The sequence below is a fragment of the Haplochromis burtoni genome, unplaced genomic scaffold (assembly GCF_018398535.1).
Source record: "Haplochromis burtoni strain Fernald_Lab_line unplaced genomic scaffold, NCSU_Asbu1 Contig_111, whole genome shotgun sequence".
In the NCBI taxonomy this organism is placed as follows: domain Eukaryota; kingdom Metazoa; phylum Chordata; class Actinopteri; order Cichliformes; family Cichlidae; genus Haplochromis; species Haplochromis burtoni.
In genome coordinates, this window is record NW_024582472.1 from 1,559,054 (window position 1) to 1,571,263 (window position 12,210).

Below are 12,210 nucleotides of genomic sequence, written 5' to 3' on the forward strand. Positions count from 1 at the left end.
ATTGAAAAAGACTATCTTTGTCCTAAACCTCACAGATACTGATTACATCAACAGGATAAAAGGCTGAAATCGAATATTATGCCTAACTTCAATAAGGAAAATCTGTAATCACTCACCTGCATTCATCCCTGGCTGTTTGGCTAGTAGTCGATTCTTTACGTCACTTCCACTCACCCACATTCTCAAACTCAATACTGACATCATTACTGTAGTCCAATCATCTTCTTACGTGCCTCGTTTGAGCCAATCTGCTTACATTAAATCTCAGTACTCCTCTGTTAGTCTCCCTTTTAGATTCTGATTCATGCAGCTCACTTCCTCCCCACCTCAGTCAGAGCCTCCAGCTTCATCTTCACCAGCATCCAAACCCTGGAGTCACTTAAGTCCTTGATGATGGTTATCAGACTCTAATTGGCTAATAGATTTTCCTGTCTAATAATTTTTCTAACACAATAAATCATGTTCAATTCTCCCACATGATTTCTCCTTGTTGAATTAACAATTATTCACTATGAATTAATGTGAGCTAATCATAATAATAATAAAAAAAATGTCTTTCATAAGACAGACCTTTTTTTCACCCACTGTGCTAACCTGCAACCATCCACATTTGGGCCTTTGGAAGCAACAAATACCCAGCATTTTGCTTTGCTTTTATATGAAGATTTTTTTTAAACTAAAAGAATAATAAATAAATAAATAAATAAAAGCTGAAAAATAGTATGTGTTAATATAGGAAAGCTACACTCACAAAAAATATTTTGTGCCCTGTTTGTGACCCGACCTCTTTCTACCCTCAAAAACTGAACTTGCCTGCTTTTGGACATAGGAGAATTTAAGAAACACTTATTGTGTATCTTGACCCCTTTAATTCCATGTATCCCACATTACCACAAGACACACACATGCATACACACTTACAGGCAACCGCTTCAACCTTGCCAAAGATAAACACGGGTCACTTGTTCCTAACTATTTTTGTCTGTGAGAAGTGCACATCGGTGCAATTCCCACAACCATTTTTTGGTTCCCATCAAGTTCTTGGACACAATCTTGGCTTGGAATATCCAACATGTTTTTTTTTACAAATTGAAAAATGTACATATATTACAGGAAACACTTTTAGCTTATTGCGTAGAGTAGATTAGTAAAGCCTGTGTTATAGGTCTTAAACCCAGGGCTTAGTGTTTCTCTGCGGGTTCAATACTTGTTTTTAAGATTGCCTCTTTTTGTATATTAGTGCAGTTCACATTTTCCTTTGGCATTTATTATTTCCCCTGTCTGCAGTCTAGTTCATCTTCTTGGTTATGTAATATTTAGTTATCCCTTTCTATTTCCCCTGTCTTCCCCTGTGTTCCCATGCCTTCTGTCAAGTCTTTGTCTGTTAATGATGCCATGTTTAGTTACTTCCTGTTTTATTCTGCTAGTATCTTGTCTCTTGTGCACTCTGTTTGGCTTTGCTTTCTTTGTTTTGTGTTCCCAACAAGTGTCAGCTGTGTTCCCTGGTGTGTCCTGTCTCTCTAATTACTTGGTGTGTATTTATTGTCTGAGTCTCCCTCTGTTGTTTGTTGTATCCTTCCCTCATGGCAGTTTGTTTACCTCCTCGAAGGGTCCTCATTTATTTTTCCTTATGTGCTGCTCTGCATTTCTTTTGGGGTTTTTTCTTAAGTTCCAGCAATAAAACTGAGTTTTTGAGTTAATTTCTGCCTCCTGGATCCTGCATCTAGGTCCACACTCTGCCTGCCACACAGTCGTTCCCATGACAACCTGGGCATTTTTCTACATAAACACTCCCAACCTGTAGTGCTACACACATGGTGTATGTGGTTGTGCATTAAATAGTATACATGGCCTCCCCTCACTTGTGCTATCTTCTAAATGTTCCCCAGTGTAGCGGTACAACCCTGCAGATGGAACCTGGTCGATATGCACGCACATGCTGAGTCACAGAGAGAGTGCTGGTTGTGCTATGTACCTGAGACACCTCTACATGGCCGGGGGCAAAGATGAGCTCAAGCTGGAGCTCCATGCAGCTGCAAAGGTTCAATTGTGACACCATGAGGTTGATGCCTGTGAAACACATGAGGAGTGAGAGGGTAGATCGGTACAACAGACATAAACTGTTCTCTCTAAAAAAAAAACTTCTGGCCATATTTGCATACGAATGATAAAAATGGAAAATATGGAGCGAGGAAATATGAGTGACATGAATGAGAGAGGACCACATGATTTTTCTTTTGTTTTATTGTTTAATAATTTACACTGCAATAAAGGGTTCTTACTGAAAACATTTTCTAGCATGCTTTCACTGGATTGTGATGGTGCTGATGATTAAAATGAATTCATTATAAAGTTAGAGGACCCAAATGTAGGATGCTAGACGAGTAAGAAAGTTAAAAAAAAAAGTATAATTGATAAGTATAATATAAGTATAAGTATAATAAAGTATAATTGAGTAAGAGAGCATGAGTGAAGCTAATCAGGGCAGGGAATGCAAACATACAAAATTGAAACAAGACAAATGCACAACAAAACAAGGAGATTCAGGAGACGTTGGGGAAAGAACGGTCAGGGATTGACAAAATAAATCAGGAATCAAAACTAAACAAATTCAGCACTGATAACAGTATATTGTTTTCAGTGCTCACCATCTCCGTTTCATATATTGGCATACCAGCTTTTGGCAGCTAAACAAAACACTAAGTGTCACTTAGCAGTTATGTGTCACAAACTTAGTTTGGCTGGATGATGGCATTTTCACACTATGGGCATAAAAGTATCTATCAAATTTGAGCCAAACCAACTATATTCTAAAATATTTGACTGAACATATTTGAGTGAAACATCTGTCATTGTACTCTGGTACAATGTGAAAAGTCTACACAGATTTATTTTACAAATGTAAAGCAGCACACTCGCAGGTCACTTTGTTAGGCACACATTTTCAACTGCTGAGTAACATAAATTCTGTTCGGCCAATCAGAGGTTTGGGGGAAGTGTTAGAATGATTGGAGGTGATTTAAGTGACCTTAAAGTGGCCAAGATTCGCTTTGCATTCACTTAGTGGCTTTTGAGCCACATGAGCTCAAGAAACACTGAGGTGCCACAGTCTGAGTATTTCCCTCCATATCTTACAACACTACCACTGCTGATCCACTGGGATTTTCCCACACAAACATCTCTAGGGTTTACAGAGAGTAGCCTGAAAAAGAGAAAATATCCAGTGAGTGGCAGTTCTCTGAGTGCAAATGCCTAATTGTTCCCAGAGGGAGAATGGCCAAACTGCCTCCAGCTGACAGGAAGGAAGCAATAAGTCAACAAACCACTTTTTAAAATGAAAATATGCAAAGTAATAAATATGATAGCCTTATAAATAAATATATAGAAAACCATTTTTTTCTGGCACACTTTGGATCCCTTAGTACCACCTGAGCAATATTTAAACATCATAGCCTGCCTAACTATTGTTACCGACCATGTCCATCTCTTTATGACCACAGTGTACCCATCTTCTGATGGCTGCTTCTAGCAGGATAACGCACTATGTCACAAAACTCAAATTATTTCAAACTGCCTTCTTCAACATGACAACGATTCACAATTGATTTCACAATGATTTCACAACTGGCCTCCACAGTCACCAGATCTCAGTCCAACAGAGCACTTTTTGGGATGTGGTGGAACAGATTTGTAGTGCAGCTGACACATCTGCAGCAACTATGTGATGCTGTTATGTTAACATGGACGAAGATATCTGAGTAATGTTTCCAACACCTTGTGGAATCTATGCCACAAAAACCTGAAGCAGTTCTAAACGCAAAAGAAAGACTAATCCAGAAGTGTAATGTAAGTGTAAATAAATGCTAAATCTTTCCAGTAACTGTTGAGATTATTTACTTTTGATGAGAATAGCACCTTAATGACACAATTTCAAACATTGGACTTTGAGTTTCAGAAAGTTTTTTCTACTCTTGACTCTGTATGATATCAGTGAGATCAGATGTCCATAAACAGTCACGCTGGTCTGGTTTTGACAGCAATCCTACTGACATCTTGTTTAAACCTTCTGTATGTGACAGGTAATCATTTGGGAGAAAGTTTGCATGAAAGGGGTGGACTTAAAGAGATAGAGAATAAAATGGCTTGTTTCCCACAGTGGAAACAAGGCGCAGTATAAGATAAATGAGGATACTTCAAGAAAACACTTGGAATAGTTTTCAGCACTGAAACAAAGACTTGGTTCTTTGTAACATAATCTGAAATCCTGGGATCAACAAAGTATATATATGTCTTTCTCTATCTTACTTGTGTATTTTCAGATATCTCTTGTAGTCTTCAGTGGCGCACTGCTGGCTGTAGGAGGATCTGATGGTTTCACCCATCTGAAAACAACAGCAGTTTACAGCCATGAAAACAACACATGGAGGTAAGAGGAGAACTGAATTTGTGACAAAACTAATACAAAATGATTGCTACAAGCATCAAATGATGCCATAAGCCCTGACATAATTTTGTTTTGATTCCCTGTTAATTACATTTGCAGGAAACATGAAAGCCATAATGTAAACAAGCTATGAACTGAATCACTATTCAATGACATCAATTAGTAGTAGAGAGCTATAAAGAGGAAATGTATTTACATTTAAACATCATGAAGGGCACAGCAGGCCACGAATGCATTAGCATAAAACATCAAATATGTTGTATAAGATATATTGATACAATATATTATATTAATATTTTCCCGGAGGATTATTGTTTACACTTTGTTGGTAATATGGGAGAAGGATTAACTAATCAAAATAATTTTATGTTTAACTGGATTGTTCGAATCATTTATGTTTAGTAAATGTAATTACACTGGATGTGGCAGGTTCAGATAATGGTGTTAAAGGGAAAAATACAGACTCTTACTTTGGTAAAAATCAAGACACAAAAAAGAGGAGAGATGTCTCTTCCAAAATTAGTTAAAATTCAATGTAACATTACATCGATTAATGTTAAAGAAAGTGTATGCAGGATGAAAATATTATAAGCGAGACAAATATATAGTCTCTTTGTGATTCATGCACTGTGCTCATGTATGGCTCCTATATATTATATATGCCTTCAGGCTGCAAGCTGAATCTGGGTGCTTCACTGTCTGAGCATGTTTCCCTTTCCATCTGTTTTTAGACACTTTGGAAGCATGAAGAGTAAGCATCCAGGTGGGAGAGTGGCTGCGCTGTGCTGAGACTCAACAATACTCATATTATATGAGCAGGACAGAAGTGTTAGAGAAAAATAGCCTAATGGATGTAGGCTCAGGGACACATTGCAATATGGTTCAAGTAAAGGCAGTAGAATAAATAAATAATGGAGGAGTTCGCTACAAAATGAGACATAGCTGCATTAGTACATGGTGACAGCTAACTAAAATTAAAGCACATCACATGCTACCCAGTTTTGATCTTTTATGTCTGTTGTCTAGAAATTATAAACAGATGAAACTGTAGAAAGCAGATTTCAAGAATAGGTTAACTTTTGGATTGACAGACTTAAAATGTAGATTTTATACAATTCTGAAAAAGAAAAAGCAATCAAGTAAAAATGAGACAATCACAAAAATGCTCATAATATGAAAAAGTGAATCAGTGTTTCAAGGGATAGCACCATTTAAGATGATTTCATTTTAACTCATGAGCTTGCTAATTAAATATTAATGTGGAGTAACAGGTGTTAGTCATGGATAAATCATAGCTAAGGCACGGACTTGGAGGTAAAAACATAGCAAGCGCATATTGTTAGTCTTACAATGAGGCATGGTTCATGTGAAGTGTGTTAAAAGTAACCAATCACAGCTCCTTTCTGAGTTATTTCAATAAGCTGGAGACATCTTTGAAATTTATGTAGACGTTAATCATATCACTGAATTTTTGCAAGTGGCTCAGTCTATTCAAAGTATGCGGGAAATGACTGTAAATGACCCACAGCAGTGACTGTAAATAAAGTGCTTCACCATATTTAATCATTGAGCTTGTGTAAACATCCACTGATAGGAAGGGTAAGTGCCTGCTGCGGTGTAAACCAACAAAATCAGACAAATCAAGTGGAGAAGAAAATCTGTGGGAATCAAGATCCTTAGCGAGACTAGTGAGTGAGTGAGTGAGTGAGTGAGTGAGATCTGACTGCTGGCATGGGAAAGCATAAGAGGCTGTGTGGGCTTTAAAACGATGACGCTCAGAGCTCTTTCCCCTGGAGAATAATGGGCTGAAATGTGGAGAGGCTCAGCACAAGGAACGCACACAGAGTAGCGCGGCTTTTCCACAGACACACAGGAACCAGCGGTGTCTCCCCAGTCGTGCCACTGTGCACACAGAATGAATATTTTCTTCAATGTGAGGGGGACAGTTGTGAGGCAAATAGCAGAGGACAGAGCAGCTGTTACAGGTATGGTTTAACAGAAATACATATATACATTTATGTATGTAATTTTTCCCTGTGTGTTGTAGGAAGATACTGCAAGTGTAAGTTGCCAAGACTCTACATGTGCTGTGTATATGCTCCATAAAATGTTGCTGGATATTGATAATTATAAGGATCAACAAATAACTTAATAATTTTGGGGACTGTTGTGATGTTTTGGTCTTTTCCTGTCCAGTATGCAGCTAAGAGTAAAGCTCCCCCCCACATGCAATTTATCGTGTGGTAGTGGAAATATAATAGTAGAAGAATAGTTGCACTTTAATGCACTTTTTTTTTTCCAAACAAACATGTTTGGATATATAGGTACATCTGTCACTACCCATTAAATACCACTTCTTAAAAATAAATAAATAAGAGCCAGTCTTTTGCCTTGACATAACTTTGAAAGAATTCTGCGCTGTCATGATTTGGGGTGGGAATAACCGTGACAGCGCAGAACTGCAGAATCTATTATTAGGTTTTTTTTTTCATTTCACTAAAAGCTCTTTTTAAATTAGAAATTTCCTGTCAGCATTAAACGCTTCAGTTTCCTCGGCAGACGACGAATTATTCCAAGGTTGTCCGGTAGGTGGCGAGGCACCGGTGGTGACTTCAGGTTAGGAAATCAGCGCCCCTCACCCGCTGTGTCCTGGGAAGCAAGGATGAGGATGATGATGTTGTCCGGACAGCGTGGAAACCCGGTGGACAGCGCGCTTACTTGATGTGTTACTTCATATGCGTAAGCAGACGTTACATGGCAGGAGACAACAGCGAAGAGAAGCTGTACTTTGAGTGATTCCGAGGGCAAGGGTTGTTATATAACAGCAGCTGACAACGGTTACAGGGGACTGCGAGCTAATTAAAAAGACGAGCGCAAGTTTATCGTTAACTTAACGTCCGTCCTCCTTCCGCCACGAAATGTAGTTCGGCAACAGTGGCAAACAAAGTTGTTGCTAAGCGACAAGGAAGTCAGTCGGTTGTTTTTTGTTTTTTTTTCGCCCATGAATATTTACGTTTAATGTCAGGTGTGCCATAATCGCGTACATGTGATAATGATAATGGCAGGAAGTTAGCAAGTCAGGCTTCGCGCTTTGGCGTCAGGAGACCCTTCTTTGGGTTGATGGGATTTAACTAAACCCCCAAAGCTCACTGTTGGATCCCTTTTCTTCCCACCTCTGATCACAGGAGCTAACTTCCACCCCACAACTCTTGCAATTGTCACTTTCCAGTGATGACAGAGCTTTCGCGGGTACTCGTTGTTGGGAAGCATCCTGTGTCGCACACGCAGTGCAGTATGGAGAACGAATGGAGATTATTTAAATCAAACCTAAGTTTACGATGCTGGGACCTCGGCCAGAAACGGGAGCACAGCCAGGTAAACGAAGTTAACAGGAAATCACAGGGTACAGATGCACCTATGTGTTTTAACGCGTATAAGTTCAGCGAATATCATCAAGTTTATTGTAAAGCTTCGGTGGCAGATGCTGTACCGTGAAGTAAGATTATTATTATTTTCTCTGTTATTTATATTGTGTTGCCATAACATCTGTGGTGGACGTAAATGCAGATGTTTTGGTTGTCATGAAAATATCATGACTGCATTTCTGCGTTATGTATGTCTGTATTAATTGTATCTGTATTAAAGCTGAACCCTTGGTAATTGCAGTGAGGATGGGCTGATTCGCTGTGATGGAGAGCATTTTTCTGCCATTGTTCATCACTGCAAATCAATACAGTTATCAGCTTTATATTGATGCTCAGTGGGCTCTTCCAGGATTCCATTACCTTCATTCATAGGGGCCACTGAATGCCTTGATTGAGTCAGAAAATAATGTGAGTTTGCTTTAGAATAGCATCATCAGCTGGGGAAATCTTGGTGTCCTGCCTCTCTGTGGAGGTTAAAAACGTTTGAAGAGTCAATTCTGATGGCTCAATCATCCAACACCTTAATAAGTAACCCGCCCCCATTTTTCCACTAATTAAAAGTTTTGTTGTCACTAACAAACTTTTTTCAAATGTGGAATTTTGATAAATATGTTTCACAGATGATGGTTTTAATCACAGATTTCCTTTTTTTGCTTGCAGACTGTGCTGAGCATTATGTCTAGATATTGGTCTCTGCATTGAAATCTGAAAGGCAGTTAGTCTCATCTGACCTTTTGAAATACATAATTCTGAAGAAGACGATTGCAGATTTTTACAGCCATTGTAAGTTGAATTTGATTCTTTTTAGTCTTCTTCTCGCCCTGGTTCCCGTTATTTATTTAAAGACGAGTTTTATGCCTTCCCTGCACATGCTTTTCCTCGCTCCATCTGCTCTCTTTGGTCTGAATCCACGACATTCGCTCCATTAAAAGGAGACACTCTCTTACCGCAAGCGACTCTTTTTCCCTTTTATTGTGGTCACTTTGCCTCCTCCATTAAGTGAGCTCTCAGAGGTCACAGGCTCTGTATTTTTTTTTGCTTTTATACTGTATGGGGACGTGCTAATTTTACTTGCACAGCTGAATGTACAGTTCTCTGTCTCTTTTATCTTGTCATGTAGTTCTTCTTAACTTCTGATGTCTCCTAAAGTAAAGAACACATTGAGAGTACTATATTCTTTATTCTTCTGCATTCACCTCCTTTTGTTTCTGGTTTTGGCTTTCTTTCCTCTCCACCGTACTCGCGGTCATAACCTATCTCTCTTTTCTCTGTCTGCCCTTCTGGGGGACTGTGCCTTCACTGTTAATAAGGGAGATCATGTTTCTGGTTGCTATTAGCCCACTCAAGATTGCCCACACCGTAGTATGAAAACCACAGACACACACTTAGCTCTGTATTACCCACTTATTTTCCCTCTGTAGACAGTTTAGCAATAAACCAAAGGCACATCAACAGAAAGTCTAGGTTTATCTTTTAGCTGGAAATGTAAAAAAAAATGTCATGGAAGTGCAGACACGGATGCCCATCTTGTTCAACCAGACAGATGAAGCTTTGGTATATTGTACCTACACTGTATGTATTTAAGAACGGTCTTTGTCCTGTTTCTGAAATGACCTTCCATCTGTTTGTTTTGCTTCATGGGCAGAAAAAAATGTGCTAACAGCATCTTGACAAGGGAATCCCTCCTCACTATTGCAAAGATTAAAATGTACACTAGGGTGCCTTTAATAAACACATGCAGATAGTAGCTGATTAACCCACTTGCTGCTTTCCACTTTATGAAAAGATGCAATATAAAAAAGTTAAGCACCATCGAGTGGAGATGTTGGAGAGGGACAACTCAGTAATATCAAACTGTACCCTTGCATAAATGTGTTGGTGTAATCCTGCTCTATGTAAAAACCAGAAAGTTTGAGAGTGCGCAGTGGATGTGATCGACCTCTTTCAAAAGGTCTTAAGAGGAGAGTTTTTATAAGTGTTGTTTAATCTCTCTTTTCTCTCTCTCTCTCTCTCTCTCTCTCTCTCTCTCTCTCTCTCTCATTCATCATTGACGTCCCCCTGTAAGAGCCAGTGATGAACCCTCCACGCCGATCATCGAGTTCCCTCGGTGACAGGTAACTTCCTGAAGAACTTCCCTACATGTGTTACTGTGTGACAAGGTGGAAACGCATACAATAATTAGCCACAATATTTGAAAAAAACAGCTGCCTAATTTTGTGTAAATGCATATTGTTCTTTGAAATTGGTTTTTACCTGTAGTGTGCCTCCACTACTACTGCTCCATAGATTGCCTTATCAAAATGTAATGAAAGTGTTTGGGCAAAAGCTTTAAGTGTTGAGTTACCAGCTCATGGAGACTTGCTTCATTTGCAGGCTACATTCTGCTTCACTGAGTGAATGGGTTAAATGCAGAGAGGGATTTTCCCCACGGGGACCAATAAAGTACACTTTCTTCTTCTTCTTTTCTTCTCATAAATTTGATGGGATTTAAATACAGTCAGCCAAACAGAAAACTAGACAATTTATTACATAAAGCACCACCACAACCACAATAACCTTGAGCTCTAGTCCATGACTTGAATTAGCAGAGCAGAAGCCTTGGAGACAAGTGCTGACTACAGCTTCCATCCACCTGTTAGTTGCCATAAATTAAAGTTTTGTTCTAAAAAGTAAAATAATAAATGACAATAGGTGCAAGAGAAATGAAAAATGAAAAACATTTTACTTCAGCTAATTTATTTGCACCAATCTCATTTAATATCAGTGTGAGTCATTAGGCTACTGCATAGTGCTGACATTTAAAGCTGCATTAGTTACTTCTAGTTCCTCCTTTTCCTTGAAACATATTGCATGTGGAGCTGGTGAGAGAGAGCTGATGTGAAGTAGTATTAATCAAGGTAATGGCGTCATGTAGTATTACACGAAGTGTAATATACACTTCTCAGCAATTGTTGCAACAAACCATCATCCTTCTGGCTTCATTTCTAATGTCTGGATTTTAACTGTTGACATTCTGGTTGCAGTAGTTTTTAATTTGCCTGTCGTTTTATGTGACCAGGGAAATGTTTATTGGGGATGGACCAATAAGGCTGCAGCTGCAGCAATAATGTATATTGTAAAATGTAAATAGGTTGCATATTCATATGTCGTTCCCTTCCTCCTCTGGTGGGCCATTTTTTTTTTCTTTTTGAATAATGCATGTATGCATGTTTGTATGTTTCCTTTGTTTAATAATACAAGATGTTTGTGAAATAAGTCAGTGGCATCAAGTCACATGGTTTAGATTATTATCCATGTCAGGATTTAGGCTTAAAATAGGGTCTGTGTGCCCATTGCAAACCATTTCGGCTTAAGCTGTTTTCTCAGCTGTGTTAGCAGCACAAGAGCTTAATAGCTGGTCAAGAATCTTCATTGTCATTATCAGTGTGCTCAGTGTGTCATCCTCATAAATGCATGTCGTGTTTACTTGGGATTTCATGGAATGGATAATGGGCCTTTTCTGTTTGCTGTGGTTTCCTTTTTGTCCCATGTGAATAAATTGGCATGTGAGCATTACAGTAAAATGTTTGTCATTGTTCCCCCGAGCAACCACCTTTGTGATTGCAGACAAGTGCATTATACAACCATAACTTTCCTCACATATGTTTTAAAACTTTGTAATATGCTTTTTCAGTTAGAGCCAGCCTCTAGATTAACAGCGTCACGTACACTTTTGTTGTGTCTGTTCTCAGCTGAATACGTTGTTTTAAAATGTCACTGTTGTACTAGCAGACAGGTTGCTGAGCAGATTCTGCTGTCTTTCTCGTCATGCAGGCCATCCACTGAGACCGTGCAGAAAAACAACAGCAGCAACTCTGGTGTTATTCTGGACATCTCAGCTCTCAAGATGGCCGATGTGGATTCAGGGGTGCCTCCGCTCCCACCTCGTTACCGATTCAGGGACTTGCTGCTGGGGGACCAGACATTTCAGAATGATGACAGGTAGCACGAAAAGCTCTCTTTAAGTTTGTGTGTGTGACATGTGAGAGACTGCCCAGGAATATTGTGGATCTTTTTTGTACAATAACAACAACAGAGAACCTGAAATCTTGCAGTCTTTATTAAGAAGAAGTCTCTCCTAGAGTAAATGACAATAAATTGAGCAAACTGATACTACTTTGGCCAGAATTCTACTGAAATAAGAAAATCACATAAAATAGAATTAGCTGAAAATTCTACTTGTAACAGCTGTAACGAGATTTGTGTTTTTCAGGGTATAGCTGGATTAAGTATTTATTTATTTATTTATTTATTTATTTATTTATTTACCCTTGACTGGCGCTACAGTCACCAGAGTGCTGT

The 12,210-nt window shown here is 38.9% G+C and overlaps 1 protein-coding gene across 6 annotated transcripts in view; it reads left to right on the plus strand.

Moving 5' to 3' along the window:
* The first annotated feature begins 4,193 nt into the window (after positions 1 to 4,193).
* Positions 4,194 to 12,210, plus strand: part of kcnt1b (potassium sodium-activated channel subfamily T member 1b) — a 72,104-nt gene continuing 64,087 nt past the window's right edge. For 4 of the 6 annotated variants that reach the window (XM_042223442.1, XM_042223443.1, XM_042223444.1 and 1 more), the window contains exons 1-4: positions 4,195 to 4,426; positions 5,176 to 6,429; positions 9,935 to 9,983; positions 11,683 to 11,850. In XM_042223442.1, the coding sequence (XP_042079376.1) occupies positions 6,360 to 6,429; positions 9,935 to 9,983; positions 11,683 to 11,850 (287 nt within the window). In that variant the 5' untranslated portion in view covers positions 4,195 to 4,426; positions 5,176 to 6,359. Of the gene's footprint in view, positions 4,427 to 5,175; positions 6,430 to 9,934; positions 9,984 to 11,682; positions 11,851 to 12,210 lie in introns of all 6 variants that reach the window. The other 2 variants (XM_042223441.1, XM_042223440.1) reach the window with 1 other exon arrangement.